The 19657-nt window shown below is 37.3% G+C and overlaps 2 protein-coding genes across 3 annotated transcripts; one reads left to right on the top strand and one right to left on the bottom strand.

Annotated features, from left to right (window-relative positions):
- The first annotated feature begins 1434 nt into the window (after positions 1-1434).
- On the top strand, positions 1435-12341 carry gtf2f1 (general transcription factor IIF, polypeptide 1). Of its 2 annotated transcripts, none has more exons than XM_067382135.1 (14): positions 1435-1647; positions 3148-3189; positions 3372-3418; positions 3545-3617; positions 3736-3929; positions 7525-7695; positions 7812-8017; positions 8091-8238; positions 8354-8412; positions 8530-8661; positions 9303-9376; positions 9517-9658; positions 10514-10646; positions 11628-12341. In XM_067382135.1, exons 2-14 carry the CDS (start codon positions 3178-3180, stop codon positions 11830-11832), a joined length of 1596 nt encoding a protein of 531 aa, XP_067238236.1. In that variant the 5' UTR covers positions 1435-1647; positions 3148-3177; the 3' UTR covers positions 11833-12341. The 2 variants fall into 2 exon arrangements, with proteins under 2 accessions (XP_067238236.1, XP_067238237.1); XM_067382136.1 differs by having other exon boundaries at positions 9303-9373; positions 11628-12336.
- A 138-nt stretch (positions 12342-12479) lies between these two features.
- On the bottom strand, positions 12480-15751 carry alkbh7 (alkB homolog 7). Its single transcript, XM_067382139.1, has 4 exons — positions 15395-15751; positions 13267-13440; positions 13055-13179; positions 12480-12943 (listed from the first exon to the last, which is right to left on the bottom strand). The coding sequence occupies exons 1-4, from the start codon at positions 15659-15661 to the stop codon at positions 12823-12825; spliced, it is 687 nt and encodes a 228-aa protein (XP_067238240.1). The 5' UTR covers positions 15662-15751; the 3' UTR covers positions 12480-12822.
- Between the last annotated feature and the right edge of the window lie 3906 nt (positions 15752-19657).

Here is a 19657-nt window from a genome sequence, read left to right as displayed (position 1 = left end):
CGAATTCATTTAAAGCTGAACTGAAACAGAAACCGGCGTTATAACCTAGGCTACCTCTCTAATTTGACACAAATCCAAATGTTTCAATATTCACTATATTTGGAGGCTAAACTATATTTATTTATTATTTAAACGATTTTATTGTATATAATATGATTCAGTTTCCTTAGCTTTTACATTGCATGTATTTGTTGTAGGCCTATATGTTTATGCACATTTATATTTATTAATTATTTCGTCTCATATCTTTCTAACTATTGTATTTTAGTATATGTATTGTTAACTACACCAGTCCGGCCATGTCACTCGCTTTGACGCTTTCCCCGCGCGCGTAACGATCACTTCCGGTAAGCCACTTGCATGAGAAAACCATGGAGAAAACCAAGGGCTCGTTATCCGTTTTTTCCATTTTTAATTTGAGCACAAAATCGAAAAAAAATCATTTTGGATTTAAAAAGGGAAATTTAAAAAAAATAGTTTTTTGATTTTTGGTTTTATATAGAAAAATGAATGAACGAATGATACACGGATTACCAAGGACATCAGCTTCAGTTTGGATCCAGCCTCTTAAGACCTCAGATAACCAACACTTATGAAGAGACGGCGCCATCATCTGGATCAACATGCACATTGCCCAATTTCTATATCCTAATTATTGTTAATGTAATTCATTTTTCCAGGAGCTCATTACTTCTATCTTCAGTTAAACTGCTAACAGTGATTGTAAATTAACTGCCTAAATTATTACATTATTTGCTAACTGCATTCTTTAAATTGTAATGTTGACATGCATTCTCTGTAAAGCTGCTTTGAAATGATATGTATCGTGAAAAGCGCTATACAAAAAAATGTGAATTGAATTGAACCCAAAAATGAAAATCATCCCATACACCCTCAAGCCAGGTGTACAGTATGACTATCTTCTTTCAGACAAACACAATCAGTGATATAAAATATCCGGGCTCTACCAAGCTTTATAATTGAACAGGGGCGTGTTTTGAAAAAAATACATCCATAAATAATCCATATGGCTCCAGGGGGTTTATAAAGGCCTTTTGAAGCAAAGCGATGGGTTTTTGTAAGAAAAATATCCATATTTAAAACCTTCTTAGCTATAATATAAGTAGCTTCCGGCAGATGCAAGTAACCCCTGACTTCACTTCAGAAGGCCTTTATTAACCCGTATGTTATTTTGCTCTATATTATCATTGTTTCAAACATGTTAATAATTTAGATTTTTATGATGGATTTTCAATTTAAAATTTAAAGTCTGGGATAACGGACAAAGTTTCCAAGTCAGTGTTAATGCTTCATAGAAAAATAAGAAAATAAATAAATGAAATCTGCTTTGTGTTCAATGCACACAGACTCACTGCAGTAATGACTCGGTACAGCAGGTGGCAGTAAGTCTCCATGAAACTAATGACAAGCGCAGAGAAGAAGAATATTAGTTGTGGAGGGTGAGAGGTTGTGAGCTGCGTTCATCATTTCTCTAATTTTGTTAGTTTACCTTTTTTAAGAGAATTTACTATACCTATTAATCGAATACCCTAATAAGAAACGATATCAGCAGCCGGACGAGGTACTAAAAGCATAGCAAAGTGAAGAAGATAATCGGATCTTCTCTAGTTGGCCGGTTGGTTGAAGGTACGTTCATTTCAAACATACATCAACATCTCAATAGCACAACTGGAGATTTTACGGCGAGTTTGCGCGTTTTCTGCCTTGAATTTATACTCTGGATGTTAAAGCAGTCGGTGAATTCATCCAGTATAATGATGATATTGAGATATTTTATTGGCTTTTAAATCGATACATGAAAGTGTGTAACAATAACCAGGTAAGGGAGCCAGCCTGACATTAATGGGTTCATTTTCCCATGATGACCTGATACTGTACGGAGAATCCAGTCATAGCAGCAGACAAAACAAAAGCTGTTTGTTTTAATTAAGGTTTTGTTTTACATTGAGCGGGTCGCCTCATGTGGGCCAACATGTTGATCATATGACCAGCCGAATGCTACTCGCTTTATCTTGATAACCTCTCTGTGATTCAACACTTTAGTTGACAGAATAAATTACTCTTTTCACAATTACTAAAGCACATTTCTTGAAACCTTCACCTATTTTCTCGCAACATTAAACACAAAACCAAATCTTTAAACTGCATTCACAAAACCCCTGACTCTTCTGGCAAAAATCAGTTGGCTCAAAACCATTTCACCTGTACTCAAAATCAAACAATGCTTTCAGATCATACACGCATCAGTCAGTATATAAACACAACAGATCATTCACTGGACACTACATTAAAAATGGAGAACACTGTATCCAAAGCAAATAGTTACAGAAAAAAAGTACATTGAATACACTAAATATCATATGCAATTAACGTTACATACAAAAAAAGTAAAATAATCGCAACCAAGTAAGGTGACTATAGTGTATAATGTATGTACTGCAAGTAAAGTATTGTATTGAATATTGTATAATATTGAATGTCTGTATTCACCCAAAAATGACAAAAAATGTCATTTATTACTCACCCTCATGTCGTTCCACACCCGTAAGACCTTCGTTCATCTTCAGAACACAAATTAAGATATTTTGGTGAAATCCGATGGCTCAATGAGGCCTCCATAGCCAGTAATGACATTTCCTCTCTCAAGATCCATTAATGTACTAAAAACATATTTAAATTGGTTCATGTGAGTACGGTGGCTCAATATTAATATTATAAAGCGACAAGAATATTTTTGGTGCACCACAAAAAACAAAATAAGGACTTATTTAGTGATGGCCGGTTTCAAAACACTGCTTCATGAAGCTTCAGAGCACAAATGAATCAGTCTATCGAATCTGCAGTTCGGAGCGCCAAAGTCACGTGATTTCAGCTGTTTGGCAGTTTTACACGCGATCTGAATCATGATTCGATACACTGATTCATTTATGCTCCGATGATTCCTGAAGCAGTGTTTTGAAATCGTCCATCACTAAATAAGTCATTTTGTTTTTTTGGTGCACCAAAAATATTCTAAGAGGGTGAGTAATAAATGATATTATTTTCAATTTTGGGTGAACTAACCCTTTAAAGTGTTGTGCATTTGTTCTGTTTCATTTGTTTGAAATAACTTCTATGTTCTGGCAGGTTATTAAGGGTACTTCTCGCTCTGCAGTGATGACGTCACTGGTAAGTGGCCCAGCATCTAGGTACAATCATTCAGATTATCCATCACCACTCAGATTTGGCAGAATACAAATTGTCATTTTAGAAATGTTTATCTTTAATATCATCAAACTGTACAGTTCAGCAGTAAAATCTCTTAGAAGTATAACCTGTCTCTCAGCCCTAAGAGATTGTTCATGTTTCAGGGGAGCAGCAGTTCCTCCACAACGGAGTATGTAGTACGTGTTCCCAAGTAAGATTTAATCTTAATTTATTTATATATTATTTTGTATTAAATGATTTCAACTAGAGTGTCTATAGATCTCTGTCAAAGAAAGTGATTGGTATCTGATCTTGGGTCTTCTTACTTGCCCAACAGAAACACCAGTAAGAAATACAACATAATGGCTTTCAATTCTGGTGATAAAGTCAGTTGTTCCACCTGGACTCAGGTAAACAGATGTTATATAAGGCCACTACTTTAGTTTATTTCATGCCACGTTTTCTTTTCTTCTTTTTGTTTTCTCTCTCTTTTTTTTTTAATTATCTGTATATGTTTGGCATGTTTAGGCTCGTATGGAACGGGACATGAGTAATAGGCGTATATACGGTGAGGAGGAGAGTCAGGAGGGGGCGGCAGGCAGTGAGTTTGGAAAGAAACAGAGAGAGGAATCACGGAGGAAGAAGTATGGCATCGTTACAAAGGAGTTCAAGGTGGAGGACCAGCCCTGGATCCTTAAAGTTAACGGCAAGGCAGGAAGAAGGTACAAGTTTCTGCTTTTGTATTTTGTCTAATTGCCACTTTTTTTGAGTTATTTTTTTAGTGTTTAACTAGCAAATAAGCAAATAATAGGTGTTCTGTCACCACAATACACTATATGGAAAACATGGACAGAATCGTGAATTGAATGTCATGGAAGAAATGACAAATGTGCGCCGGGGCTCATTTTTGAAATGGGTTGTCCCTATTCTCTTAATGAGTAATGGGCGTAACATTCAATAAACCAATCAGAGTGTCATCTCCCATTCCCTTTAAGAGCGAGATGCGCTCGCGCCGTGGCGGATTGCTATTTACATGGCGGAATTTGTTGGCGGAAAAGCTGAACGCTTTTCAAGCGAAGAAACCGATCTGCTCGTGCGCAAAGTTAAAGCGGGCTTGCAAATGCAGGCTTTCAAATAGCTCCGCGCGATAGGTCAGTTAATATATATGTGTGTGTATTGCAATGATTGTTCAATTAATTAGCCAATTTCGTTCATCATTATAAGTAGTAATAGGCTGAATTGAAAATAGGTAGCCTAATTCTAATACACGCAATGACTATTCATCATTACATTTTTATATTTATGTAGCCTACACAATAATATTCTTTTACACTGTAATCCTTTTGTTTTTAATATTTGGCATGTTTGTGTGATGCGCATCCCTGTGTGTAATAAGCAAAGTCAACACGCACCGTGGACGCGCCCAGAGGCGCAGTTTCTACCAACACGCTCTAACAAAAAAATATTGCGGCATTGACTTTAGACTTTAGACCAGGTTTTCAGCTCCTTAAAATAGCAATGCGCCGGCAATGTGCCTGAACACACCTCTTTTTTAGACCAGCACGCCCATGGGCGCACTAACTGGCACAAATGCATTTACTAATTTAAATACGTGGCGTTGAACAGGAAAACGCGAACGGCGCCGGACGCAAACTAGCAAACACACTTGCGCTGCGCCTTGCGTCGCATTGCGCAGGGTGTATTATAGGGCCCTAGGGCTGTACACTTAAAATTACAATTATGGACTAGACTTGTGCCGATTCGGTAATACGATAAATCGCGATAATGAATATGCACGATATTGTAATCGTCGGCACTTCAGAATACCGTAAATAATAATTTATTACCATTAATTATTTTTTTATAAGGCAATTAAGAATACTTTACCCATCAATCGTATAAAATGCACAACACCGCTGTATTCTGTGTCAAAAGACCACGCGCTCAGATGTAAACATTCCCAACGTGCACGAGAAGCACATGGCGGAACCAGTGAAGGAGACGAGCTGAAGGAGACAGCAGAGGGCGCTGATGGAACAGCAGCGTGCAGCGGTTACCACGGAAACCGTGCAAACAAAGTAACTGCGCTAGTGAAGTTTTTAAAATGCTTCAAACTAGGGCTGGGCGATATATCGAATGCTTTTGTCAGGCGCATTTCGTCAGTAAAGCCGGTTCCCTAATTGCCGCTAAATCGCCATCACCTGCTTTCAAATGAAGCGGCATTTAATAGACAGAGCCGTAGATCACTGATAAGACACGCAATATCGCGTTCATTATCGACGGCGATTCATATCGATATTGAACGCGATATTGCGTGGCTTATCAGCCTTCAAACAGCCATTCATTTTTTTGTAATCTCAGTGTTGTTCATCACAGCACCAAATACTGAATACTTAAAAAAGACTTAAAAGGATATTTATTTTCAAACCTAAACATTTTTATATTTTAATCTGGACTACAACATGCCCTAATGATTAGAAATGTTTTGATTATTTGTTATTGTTCAGTAAAACTTTGAAAACATACAGCTTCATTAGTTGACATGTTAATTCATTATCACTAAACTGACAAAAAATTACTTAAAGTATTAATTATTATTAATTAATGTTAATTTCTTAGTCACTATTTAATAACATTACTAAAATCAAAATAACTTACTTAATGAACCTGAGATAAAACTAACAATGATCAGTTTCTAAACTAACTTTAACAAAAAATAACTTTCTGTATCAAATGTAGCTATTGCTCAATGTTAGTTAATGCATTAAATAGAGTAAAGTGATGTCTGTTGTTCTTTTATAGCCTAATTCTTTTGCATTTTAATCTGTTTGAAAATTTCAGTCAGTTGTTTTTGTTTTATTACAAAAAGAGTTCTTAAACCTGTTAAACTATGACAAAAATGGTTTTGCAACTTATTTTAATATCGTGATAATACCGTATACCGTGATAAAAGCTTAATCAATTAATCGCAACAAGAAAATTTGATACCGTCACATGCCTACTATGGACTAGTGTCTTTGGATATTAAACTTCAAAAAGACACTTTCTGTGAGTCTGTGAAGAGCCACGCGTTGTCATCTACTACACATACTCAAGCACGCCTGACACCCGTGGTGTTGTCTGTGTCTCACTATATATAAGGACATGAACTCATTCATGTCCTTCATTTCCACTGTTGCTCAGAGTCACTTCACCAGCATTTCACCATTTTATTTGATAAAACTGTCATCAGTTACAGTACACACAGAAACTCAAAGGACTTCACTACAACCTAACCTCAGCCTTGGACGTCACGCCCTCCGACCACTGGCTTAACATCTGATGCATATGGTACACTTAACTGGAAACACTTCAGGATTTTTGAATACTACAGAATGTCCGCGAGACGTGTGTCACGTTCTTTAACTGTCCACCTGGAAACAAATGCCGTGACAAACCCCCTCATGGAAGAAGAAGAACATCGTCGTGTTCACAGCTGAGAGAATGAGCGCTTTCTAGGATCAACTAAATGCTGGATTTTCAAAAGTATGTGAAGTTCGCAAGTTCGGTTTATTATCGTAGGGACATTGACTTTACATTTTCACGCCCCTAAACGTGACATGAAACAAAACAAACTGTGATTGGTTGCTTTACATGTCAGTCAGATGGCCTCTGGGTGGTCCTTGGCCATTGAAAGCTGAGATCGAGTCCAGACCTTCTGCCGTCAGTCTGAAGGTCTGGCTGTGCGAGACTAACTACAACCTAACAAAATAAAATTTTTAAAATTGACAGAAACTCTGTACCATTTTTCAATAGAATGTGCTTTTCAAAGTAATAGTATTTTTTTAAAGGTACATTATGTAACTTTCATCCCTCTAGCAATTAAAAAAAACTGCACGCATTTTGCAGAAGAACATTGTTTTGTTTGTGTTTCAGTGCTGCGTGACTGTGCGGATGAATATGCTTCTTTCTCATAACTCAGAAAAGCGTGAGATTATCCTACTGATCATGAAACATTCAGTACTAGGCTTAATAGATATAACCAGTTTAGATGGAAAGGATCTCAAGCTGACTAGCATCACTGGTGCTATAACCATTAATCAACACAGTACTTCCTTGAAAAAAAAATTGTTGTAATGCAGCGCTTTTGATTATTACAATTTCATTAAAATGGAATCCAGAAGATTAAAACAGAAAACATGGAATTTGGTAAAAAATAAAACCGAATTTAGGAAGAAATAAAACCGTATTCATTGGGCCAAGTGTTTATTCATAGCGTCAAGTGTGTTCATGTTACATGCCTTTGGACAACACCTCATGTTCCTCTCTACCACTCAGATTCAAGGGTCTAAAAAAAGGCGGAGTCACAGAGAACGCTTCCTACTACATCTTCACACAGTGTGCCGATGGTGCCTTTGAGGCGTTTCCCGTGCACGCCTGGTATAACTTCACACCGCAGGCCAAACACCGCACGCTCACAGCCGAGGAGGCAGAGGAAGAGTGGGGCAGGTGAGGGCAGATTGAGTGGATGCATTCATGAGAACAAACCTGACGGTACTCTTAGACAGCAACTTTGTAAACATGTTTAAATCTCATACATCACATCTGCTTATTTTTCCATATAGGAGGAACAAGGTGGTGAACCACTTCAGTATCATGCTCCAGCGACGTCTCAGAGAACAGGAGCGAGGAGACGAGGATGAGGAGGAAGGAGAAAAAGGAGGGAAGAAAAAGAAGAAAAAGGGAGGCAGGGGTGGAGACCTGCGCATACATGACCTCGAGGATGACTTGGAAATGAGCAGCGATGAGAGCGACGGCAGCAATGGAGAGGGTGAGCAAAGGGTCTGAGAGGAAGAGGAGTGTCAAATGTAGGACTTTCTTAATAATGTCTTCTTTCAATGAAGATGATGAAGCCAAGTCGAAAGGTAAAAAGGACAAAGGCCCCAAAGGCAAGGGAAAAAAGAAGAAAAAAAGCGACTTGGAAGGAATCGAGGATAGTGATGATGGCGACTTTGAGGGGTTGGAGGTGGACTACATGTCCGATGAGAGCAGGTGACTCCAATGACACACAAATCTTTATGTACACTTACTTTTGTCACATGCAAAAAGTCCTCTTTTCATGGTTACTGGTAGTCTTATCATTATCATCTTCCTTGCTTTGCTCCAGTTCTGAAGAAGAGGAGCCAGAGAAGACCAAGCCTAATAAGGGAGAGGACGTCCCTAAAGGTTGGTGACTGAAGTTTTTCTTTTTCTTTCTGTTTTTCTTGCAGGAATGCACATCATCTCATGCAGATATTTGATTTGAAGCAACTCTGTGAAGCTCTAATGGCTTTTTTTTTTCAGGAATTGATGAAATGTCTGAGAGTGAAGAAGAAAGTGAGGAAGAAAACAAGAATGAGGAAGATGCCAAGGAGGAAGAAGAGGAGGAAGATGGAAAGAAGACACCAGTGCAGGTGGAAAAGAAGAAGAAGAAAGGTAAAATCACACTCAATTTGACAATTCATTCATAGTATTTAAAAGTGCCGATTATGTTTATTGAAGGCTAGGTGTACCACTTAATAATACTAATACAATATATATGGACTGGAGGGCCACTGCCCTGCAGTGTTTAGCTCCAGCCCGATTCAAACACACCTGAACCAGTTAATCAATGCCTTCAGGATTATTAGAATGCTTCAGGCAGGTGAGTATTATTAGGGTTGGAGCCAAACTCTGCAGGGCAGTGCTGCAAATTGAGCTATTTTGTTGCTAGATTTAATGACTTCCTCGTCCCTTTTGAGACTTTTTATCAAAAGCCTAGCAACAAATCTGGCAACTTTTTGGACAAACCTTATCTAGATTCTGAGACTCACCCACTGATCTATATTTATATTAATATAAATCAGTGGACTCGCCAATATGACGTCATCTAGCGACATTTAGCGACCAGTTTTAGCTACTTTCAGCTGAAATCAATTGGCAACACTGCTGCAGGGCAGTGGCCCTCCAGGACCGAGTTTGCCCATCCCTGACTTAGAATAAACAGAAAGTTATCGTTCACTTGTGTGGATGCTGAAATAGTTATCGTTCTGTTCTATCTTTATAGTTAATGTTGATATTTTCCTTTGTTTTTTCAGACAGCAGTGGCGAGTCAGACAGCTCTGAGGACAGTGATATTGAAGGCGAGGCAGCTTCAGCACTGTTCATGGTGGTAATGGCCTATATTTGTGTGTATGTGCGTGCGTTTGGGAGAGATGAGAGGGAGAATGAGAGGGAGAAAAGTTGTAGTTTTTCTGATGTTGTGTCTTGTTTATATGGTACAGTTCTCTCTTGTTGTCCCCCCTTTCACAGAAGAAGCGCACACCTCCTAAGCGAGGGGGCGGGCGTGGCTCAGCAGGTAGTTCAAGAACAGGAAGTCGGCCTGGCACACCTTCTATCGACAACGCTGCCACTTCAAACACTCTGCGTGCCGCTGCCAACAAACTGGAGCAAGGTACTCTCAAAGAAACTCAATGGATTAAAACGTTCAGTTAAATGAATTTCATAATATGATGATTAGTTAAAGGTGCTAAAGAGGATCTTTTCGTCGACTGAGAAACCAAAGACTGTTACTGAGTTTTTGAAATGAGCGCATGCGTAAGAACAACCCCCCTCCTTCGAAGGATGATCGCGTAAACGATTGGCTAATGTTTTTAAGGCCCTACCTCGTGCACAGATGATGTATATTAATATTATTCCTTTCAGTGCACCTAATAAATAGTCTTTTATCAGTTAGTAAAGACAGTTTCAAGTAATATTGCAAAAATGTATAAAACAAAACATCCTCTTTAGCATTTTTAATTGATTTAATAATTTTTGATAATTGTGTAATTCAATTATATTGTGGCAGAGTAAATCATTTCAAAGAGAATACAAAAAGTTTTAAAAGCCATGTTATTTTTCTATAGAATTATAATTAATTGTATTTATTTGGCTTAATATTTGTATTTATTTTTTTAATATAAACCATCGCTTCAAGCTGATTTTCATGTTCACACTTGACATAATCGTCAGCAGGTTGTGAAACATGACATAAGCATGTTGTGAATCTCACACTGGAAATAACCACATACGCACAGGACGGTCATTCTTCAGCAGGTTTCACAATACTATTGTGTGTTTATTTTTCTAAAAATCTAAGATTCTGTTTATCTGAAGAAAGTCATGTACATCTGGAATGGCATCAGGGTGCATTAATAAGCCATAACGTTATATTTATATTACCTACTTAGTATCTTCTTATTTCATTTTGTCTTTCATAAAGTTTTTAGCAAAGTTTAAACTTCATGTTTATGCTCTTCTGTCACAGGTAAGCGGCAGACGACAATACCAAGCTCAGAGACTCCAGCAGCAAAGAGATTAAAGATGGAGCCCAGCCCTCAGAGCTCTTCAGGAAAGAGCACACCCCAACCAGCATCAGGCAAATCCACCCCCAGCTCCAGGTACTTTTTCACCCCATCAAAGTTGCGATATAAAAAAGTTGTAATTGTCTTTTCTTCTCTATTGTTACAAATATCCAAGTAGTGTTGTCAAAAGTACCGACTGCAATACCGTCGTTACTGTAATTTTAAAAACGTCTCTCTTTGAGCGCTGTTAAGTGGATTCATAAACACCTCTGCTTGGCCTTTGTGTTCATGCACAATGTCTGTGATTGGCTACAATGATCAACGCACGGGAGCATTTGAAAGCACACAGAAGTGTTTGAATTTGAAAGCAGGAGTGTTTGAAAGCAGGTGTCTGCTTATGTATTTGCATAAGCACTCGGTGAAGAGCATCATTGATGTCTATTTACAACATATTTTTGAAGCGTTGATCATTATAGCCAATCACAGACATTTCTGATGAGCGTGTGAACACAATGGCCAATCAGAAGTGTTTTGCGAATCCGCTCAACAGCACCGTTTTTAAAATTTCAGTACCGACTTGGTATCGTGGCTGGTACTTTTCACACTATGTGCAAGTGAAACGTCGTCTTGAACAAAAAAAAAATGTAGGGCGGGACTTTATTTTGTCCTTTTGGAAATTGATTGGATCATTGGATGGTTGTGGTTTGCTATTGCTGTAATGTCATGTAAGTGACAGGTTGACAGATTCAGAAAAAAACTTAATTAAGAATTTTTTTTCCCAAATCTGGTTTCCACCTTTTTTTCTCCAGCTGTGCAGTCCATTTCCTCTATTTCATGAAACTTGGACCCAGTTACACTTAAATTAAACCATGCAGTGCTGTAGTAACAGTATGCGACTATGCATGTATGCTAAAGATTATGCAAAATCTAAACACATCACAAATCTTCAACACATTACAGTCCATGGTATCTATTTTTTTCCCTCCAAATTGTTCTGCCATAGTCAGTTCTGCCATGGCATAGTCTTGCTTATTTCAAGAAGCATAAATAAAATCCACTCTTCCATCTCCTCTTTAGTGACGTGCAGCTGACGGAGGATGCCGTGCGCAGGTATCTCATCAGGAAGCCCATGACCACTAAAGACCTGCTGAAGAAGTTCCAGACTAAGCGCACAGGCCTCAGCAGCGAGCAGACGGTCAACGTGCTCGCCCAGATCTTGAAGAGGCTAAACCCAGAGAGGAAGAACATCAATGACAAGATGCACTTCTACCTCACTGAGTGAACCCAACTGAGGAGAGAGTGAAACACTGAGCACCCATCACCAGCAGCCTCTCCTTTTAGAATACAGCTCATTTAGTCCAAGACCTTGATGGTCTGAATCTTCCTGATTTTCTTGCCGTCATTTTGCTTTAAATCATCCAGCATTTATTAACAGTAGTTCTTAAATACTGTTAATTAGAGATGAGAGTGCTGGAGATCCAAATAGTAAAACGACAAAGAAAATGGTGTGAAGAAAGATAGAGGAGTATGTTTTTGTTTATTAGAATGGATATCGGAATGATGTGTTTGTAAATTTCACATGCCTCTTAATGACGAGTTTACTATCAGAGAGACACTGGGTAATATCCTTCTTTCAAGATTCTTTTCAAGAAAGCTGATGAATTTTGAGAGCGACTTTCCCCAGAGAATGCAGCCGCATCTGTGGCTTTTTATTACACCTTCATTTCATTGTCTGCTTTATTTTTTAAACTGCTTTAAGAGCATTGCACTGTTTAAAAGCTGTTACAATTACAACTTTTGCAGGAGTTTTTCTCCTTGGTAATACATTAAATTTGTTTAGAATGAATACCAGTGTTTGTGCTCATTTGTTTTAAATGCAATATTCTATGCAATAGTAATATTTTATTTGAGAAGAGAGCCACAATAGTGGATAGCAGGAAATATTTATTCATAGACATTGTAAATAGAAACTGAAGCAGTTCCAATGACTGTCCTCTTTTCTTTTACCCAGTCATTTTACATTATAAATTGCATAAATCAAATCCCTCGCCTTCATAAATCGTCCAGAGCTATTTAAACCACATTTCAGTGAGCTGAATGTTATGCTACCCACTGTTTCCACACAGTTTCTTTGTGTTTATTCCAGGAAAAATGCATCTGATTTATTGATCTATATGAGAGTATCTGAAAGGTGAACAATGTGTCGACCTCTAGACCAGTGAGCCACAGTGTTTCCAACACCGGTGTTATGGTCAGTCCAGTCTCAGTTCCTTTACACAGGCAGGTTTCGACAGATCACAGAGATGCGGCGATGACGTGGAACCTTCTGCCCTATGAAAAAGGAATCTTCATCTTTCAGGATTTCATGGGTGAATTTAAAACGAGCATCATCCCTGTTGATATATACAAAAAGTGTTGTACAACTTTTGAAACAGATGTTCCCATTTTGTGGTAAGCAAAATATAATTTAGTTATGAATAACAGGAAATAAATTGGGTAACTACCTCAATATATAAAGTGAGCGCCGACTCAGAAGCAAGTCCACCCAATCTGTGGAATTATTTTCTGGGACCAGACGCATAATACTATCAGATAACAGGCTCAGCCCCGCAATAGTGCTTCCACAGAACTGACAAGAGAAAGCAAAGGTCATAGAGAACAGAAATAATGTACAAATAACTGAAGAATGACATTGCACAAATAACTTCACACAGACCTTCACACTGTCAATATGGGGTTTGATATAGCCCTCTTTGTCCAGGTCCAGAACATGAACCGGCCCAAGCAGTGGACTGCCTTCAGGAAATGCAACCGCTCTCACCCGCCTTAAGATGCTTTCACCCATAACTCCCCACTGCAGCCGCTCTGTTTCTCTGTAGCCATGGATAGCCTGAGTGGAAAAGAGATTAAGGTGAATCCTGAAGGACTGCATTCCTGACTTACTTAAATGCTTGACTCATAGGGGCGGTTTCCCAGAGCGAGATTAAGCCTAGTCCTAGAATAAAATGGCCCTTTAAACCAGATTAACAGAAATCTGCTTTCTCTGTCATGGTTTAAAATAGTCCAGAGTTTAATAAACTGATTTCCTGGCAGAAGACTAGAGCTACTCCAGGATAAAACTGAGGCTTAAACCTAGGCAAGTTAAACTTCAGATTAACGTTGTTTCAAAAAAGACACATGTATTACTTGGATACTGATATTGATATACACTGTGTGTGTGTGTGTGTGTGTGTGTGTGTATATATATATATATATATATATATATATATATATATATATATGCTTTTCACTTTATTTAAACAGTTTATTTAGATTTAACGCCATTGTTTCTGGTTCAAATGTGATTGCATCATGTTAAATTGACTTGAAATGCTACTAGAACTCACTTGATATTTTCATTTTGAAATAACATGTTTCAGTCAAGTAATCCAATCAAACAAGAATTTCACTTCCCATCATGCTATGCACCAGGCTGAAGTGGGAAAGTAAATGTTGAAAAAGTGTTATTTTATGCATTTTTTAGAAAGATGAGAGTATGGAGAGATGTCTTACTGTTTAATGTTCTATTATGTAAAAGTTTTTGTTATATTAGTTTTTTTTGGAGATTACCGTTGTGGTGAAGTATAGAGCTTGTGCTTGGGTTGAGGACCTGCTGATTTTTTTTTTTTCTAATATAATGAAGCTTTGGATCAAACGAGTATAATTTCTAGATGGCCAACACTGATTATCACATGTGAAAATAGTTATGTTTAGTTTGTTGCTAAAGGACAAAACAAAAGCATTAATAATCATAAGATTATTATAATTCATCTATTTAAATAGAGTTCATTACAAACAGATTTGCAGGCATTACTTTTTTTCACAGCTGATATATTTTTGTTGTATGTTTTGTTGTTGTTTGTTTGAGATTACTGTCTTTTTTTGCTGCCATTGTTTTCCTTGGATTTGCTTTTCAGTTCCAGTCAACCTCTCTCATGCTAATTCAGATTAGCACAGATGGTTTTAAATTAATCTAGTTTATTTTAAATCAGGACTCCATAGTCCAGGTTTTAGTAATCTATACTTAATCTGTGTTACAGAAAGCCATTTTTTAAGACACGATTATAACTATTCTAGATTAAAGGCTATCCTGGCTTAATTTAAACCCTGTCCGGGAAACCGCCCCATAATGTCCTTGATGAGTGAAAGCATAGTAAGAGCATTTGAAAGGTACCAAGGAACTGGAAGATGGAGTGAAAGTAATTCATAGCCAAACAGCAGAAATGTTACAAATAAAACACTAAAAATATGTTTACAACATTATTTGGTTTTAACAACAGAGTTGCAATTAATAAATAGGTATATTTTTATTAAAAAGTGTAAAAACATTTTCAGTCAAGACATGTCAAAGAATTTGTTTATTTTTTTGTTTAAGATTTTAATTGAAATAATTGTAATTTTTAATTCAACAAATTGAACTAGACTTCAAGAAACACCTTTAATACCTTTAAAACGTAATAAAGTGCCTACTTTGTTTTATTTATTTATTTTTTGTGGAAATGAGTTGGACTACCAATGACTAAAACTACATGTTTTCTGATTGGCCAACGCGCGCGATTCGCGCTCAAATTCTTTATTTGCAGATTTCAGGGCTTTTACTACACTACGTATTTCAACGTGTTCAAGAAATTTAAGGTTCACTTGAAAAGTACAGGTAGGTTAACTAAACTCAGTCAGCATTACCAATGGCCTAATACCATATCAACCTTGAGTAGCAATCATAAAAACAGTTGCAATACGACTAACGTTATGTTTTGTATGTTATGAAATGACGCTGGATCATGGCACTATTTACAGTTACTTACATCGTCCCAGTGGTCAAATTCATATCGCTTTTTTCTAAGTCCTGGCTCTACTTCTTTAAAAAGGGCATTCTCCTCTTCCTCGCTGATGAAGTTCTGCCTAACTTCCACTTGTCCACGCAATGCGGACACAATTTCCTGAGACGATCCACACAACCATTTACACTCGGGCCCTTTTCGTAGTGCTGAACTATCCGATGAAAACTTACACAGTAGGGGGCATTGGAGAGATTTTCTCTGTACTTGTTTCACTACTCTAATTAGTGTCATACTGTTAAAGACATACGATGACGCCTTAAAACACAAAATATCCACAATATTTAGCGTACCGGTGTCTCTACTGTCATTGACAAGGCGCCATTTTGAATTCGCTAAGAATTCTGGGACTTGAAGTATTTGAGTCAATCCTTTTCATTCTAGCAGTAGTCTAGTATTATATGCAGTGCTCAACGACAAAATAAGATTTTATGGTCAACTGTGAGTGCAAGCAGCGATTGTAATCCAGTAAAAATGCAAAATTTAATCACAATTTTGACTACTATTTATTTAAGTGTAGTTTAGTTTAATAAAACACTATTTCGTTAGTTTTTTATTTAGCAAATGGGGCTGCATGCAGCTACATACCTAAACGAGTTTCATTTGCGCAATGCAGTTTTCATTGAGTCATGACACTACTCTAATAATAATTTATATTTTGTAATTGCAATACCGCTTTTCAACACTAGAGAGCACCATATGACTGTTTCTGGCTATGGCTAAATGGTATTAATATTATTATTAAAATAATATAAAAAATAATAATAATATGGAGGCCAAGGTATCAAAAATATAAGTACAGAGCAAAATATAAAAAAGTAGGCTTACATGTTTAAATAAAATAACAAGGAAAGCAAAGCATCAATTATAAATACACAAACTTTAGCGAAATACATTAAAGATTGAACAAGTTTACTGCCTTAAAAAGAGCTTTAGTATCCCTAGAAGATGAAATAGTTTGGATGTACTGTTGGACCTCTTTTCTAAAAACAATGAATAAGGGACATTGATGAGTGAATTTGCTGCAGTGAACATGAAATTTCGAAAGGAGCTATAGGAGATTAATGTTAAAGAAGCAAAATAGCATTGTGTGTGTGTGTGTGTGCGTGCGTGCATGAGGACAGTCCCAGAAGACGTGAAGAGCAGTTTCTACAGGGGCAACACAAAAAGAGGAGCTTGTGTCTACTTCTGACGTAAACCTTTTTTAAGTATGCTTTAGCCGTGTAAAATCTATGTAAATCAGATTTCGCTAACCTTGTAAGCTATTATGTGTTTCAAAGGCAGAATCCATAATTTTTCCAATCAGTATGGTCAACAACGTTCTTCCAATATGACACAACGTATGGAATTGTCACAAGCTCCTTTTGGAAAAGAGACCTAATCATAAAGTTATGCGATAAAGGGAAAAACCTGTATTTCAGTATGGTGCTCATGTCCTTCTGACATAAGCACAATATTTTTCCCTGTCTCTTCCTATTTTCCCCCTCTGCTAAAATCTCACCTTTTAAATCTTTAATGTTATCAGACCCAGTTTCTTGTACTAGCCTCCCCCTGCTGGCTATTCAGTATTTCTGTGGAATATATAGTTATCCAAAAGTGTGACAATACAATCCAGATCAATTTCTAATGTGCTTCTTCAGACGATTATGTCATTGTTCTTTTAAACTTTTAGCTTTTTTGAGTCTCTATCTCTCTCTCTCTCTCACACACACACACACACACACACACACACACACACACACACACACACACACACACACACACACACACACACAAACTACATTGACTGGTTTCTCTCATCAATTAGCCTGCAAGACTGTAATGATGGTAATTATTTGTAATTGTAATGGTCAGGCAGGGCTGTTTGTGGCAGTAAGAGGGCATTAAACAGTCTGTAAGTAAGTAAGATTTACAGGCAGTAAGACGTTGAGTGCTGATGCATGGCTCTGTGGAAAGCGCAGTATATCCAAGCTGTTTCCACTATAGCAAAGATTAGAAGATTGTAAAGCCAAGAACATAGCATAGCCTCATAGAATAGTTTGTGTTTCTGAAGCAAGTATGTACTGGTTTACATTACACATTAGCTAAGCTCTATTTTTTTTTCCAAAATTCAAATTAGTTTAGAGGTAACTTCAGATGAGACCCATTTAGGAGCAGATTTGCATTTTACATTCCGATACATGTTCATTTTTAATGTTATCGGCCGATATATTAAAGACAATGAATAATGGATTATTTCTTTCAGATGAGACACTTAAGATGTGCTCAGGCTCTCAAAAATTATGTATAAAAAAATGTATTTAAATTTATCGGCTAATATATCGGTTATCGGCTTTCAAATATAAAGAAATATCGGTATCAGGCAAAAATTTCATATTGGTGCCTCCCTAGAAAACATAATTGAGCCATTGCTAAGCTACACCCCCTTTGGTGACTGCTGCTTTACAGAACATCCTATAGAAACTGGAGATTTCTATGAACTGTGTTATTTTCAGAAAATAAATCTTCATAAAGGAGTGAAAAGTAATGGAAATTATTGTTATGTTGGCCTTAGTAAATTGAAAAGCTTTATTATTTTTGATTAAAAGAAATTGTGAGATTTGCAATGTTAAAGTATTAAGGAACACAACTTCATAATGTTTTACCATATTTTTTTGGTAATTTGATAGGTCCTCCAAGACAGATCCTCCATAGACTTGCAGTAGACAAAAGCAAAAGCTTGTCTGAGAAAATGGAGGACAGAAACAGTTCTAATTGGTCAGTAACATTTTTAAGGTGGGGCTTTGAGAAGGGTCAGTTCTCAAGGAGAAATCACCTCAGAGCATTCACATTCGTACACATACAGACAAACACCGTAACATGTTTATCTCACTTCCTGAGAGGTCTGGCTGGATGCCCTCCAAGCCTGTCCCCCTGCAAGAGCCTTTTCTCAATGGGCTTCATGACTGACAGCAGCTGATCTAAAGAACACAGGAAACCATTTAAGCCTCCAAGATTCAGAGAGCTTGTCAAGTGACTATATATTGATGATTGTAATGTAAATTTAAAGTCATAAATGAGTTTGATTTCCTGCTGGAGAGGAACAATTTATGGAGAGGGTGGAGAGAAAGGCCTTGCTCACATGAACACATACAAACAAAAAATAAGATTTTAAAGGTGCTAAAGAGGAACTTTTCGTCGACTGAGAAACCAAAGACTGTTACTGAGTTTTTGAAATGAGTGCATGCCTAAGAACAACCCCCTCCTTCACAGCTCATTTCGAGGGAACGCCTCCCAAAACTCGTGCACGAGTATTGGAACACGAGTGTTTACCACCGGCATTTGCTGTATCGTGTTAGTGGATTCATTATGTCGGACTCACCGCAGGTAACTCATAATCTGCAGTTGTTACTCCTGTCTCCTGACAAAAACATTGCATGCGGCGCCTGTGGAGTGTGGAAAGTTACTGGAGCACGCAGCCGCGCTCGTCTCTCACAAGGAACGTCACGGCAGTGATTGACAAGCCAGAGGGCCAATCGTTTATGCGATGATCGCGTAAACGATTGGCTGATGTTTTTAAGGCCCTACCTCGTGCACAGATGATGTATATTAATATTATTACTTTCAGTGCACCTAATAAATAGTCTTTTAACAGTTAGTAAAGACAGTTTCAAGTAATATTGCAAAAATTTATAAAACAAAACATCCTCTTTAGCACCTTTAATGAAGAATGTTGATAACCAATTTCTTAAATACTTGTCGACATTTCTTAAAATATATTTTATTTTTCACAGAATTAAAAAAAAATGTCTGGAATGACACAAGGGTGAGCAAATGATATTATTGATATTCTTTTTTTAGGTGAACTATCCCTTTAAGTGGATGGGAATCACTGGTGTATCAGACGTATCTGGCTTTGAGTGGAAAAGAAGCATTGAGCTTGGGAATCAAGTGAGGGAAATAGAGCAAAAAGAAAGGTATGACAGTTGAGTGAAAGCATATATTGTGTTGACTTCAGTTCTGTCCTTTTGTGAAGATTTATAGATGTTTGGAGCAGTTTATGATTCGATGTTCAATTGCTGTAAGCAGATCAATGAAGACATTCCTAATTTCTGGCTATTACTGGCCTTTTTTGATGGTTTGATGGTTTTACTATTTATTTCTTGCAACATAAACTGCACAATTTGTAAAAATGTGTCTATTTGCTTAAGTCCTGTTGCTGTAATGAAACTGTCTATGTGTTAGCAGAAG

Source organism: Chanodichthys erythropterus, chromosome 3 (assembly GCF_024489055.1).
Source record: "Chanodichthys erythropterus isolate Z2021 chromosome 3, ASM2448905v1, whole genome shotgun sequence".
Taxonomy (NCBI): Eukaryota; Metazoa; Chordata; class Actinopteri; order Cypriniformes; family Xenocyprididae; genus Chanodichthys; species Chanodichthys erythropterus.
The sequence above is the reverse complement of the archived record's forward strand: the minus strand, read 5'-3'. Positions and strand labels throughout refer to the sequence as shown.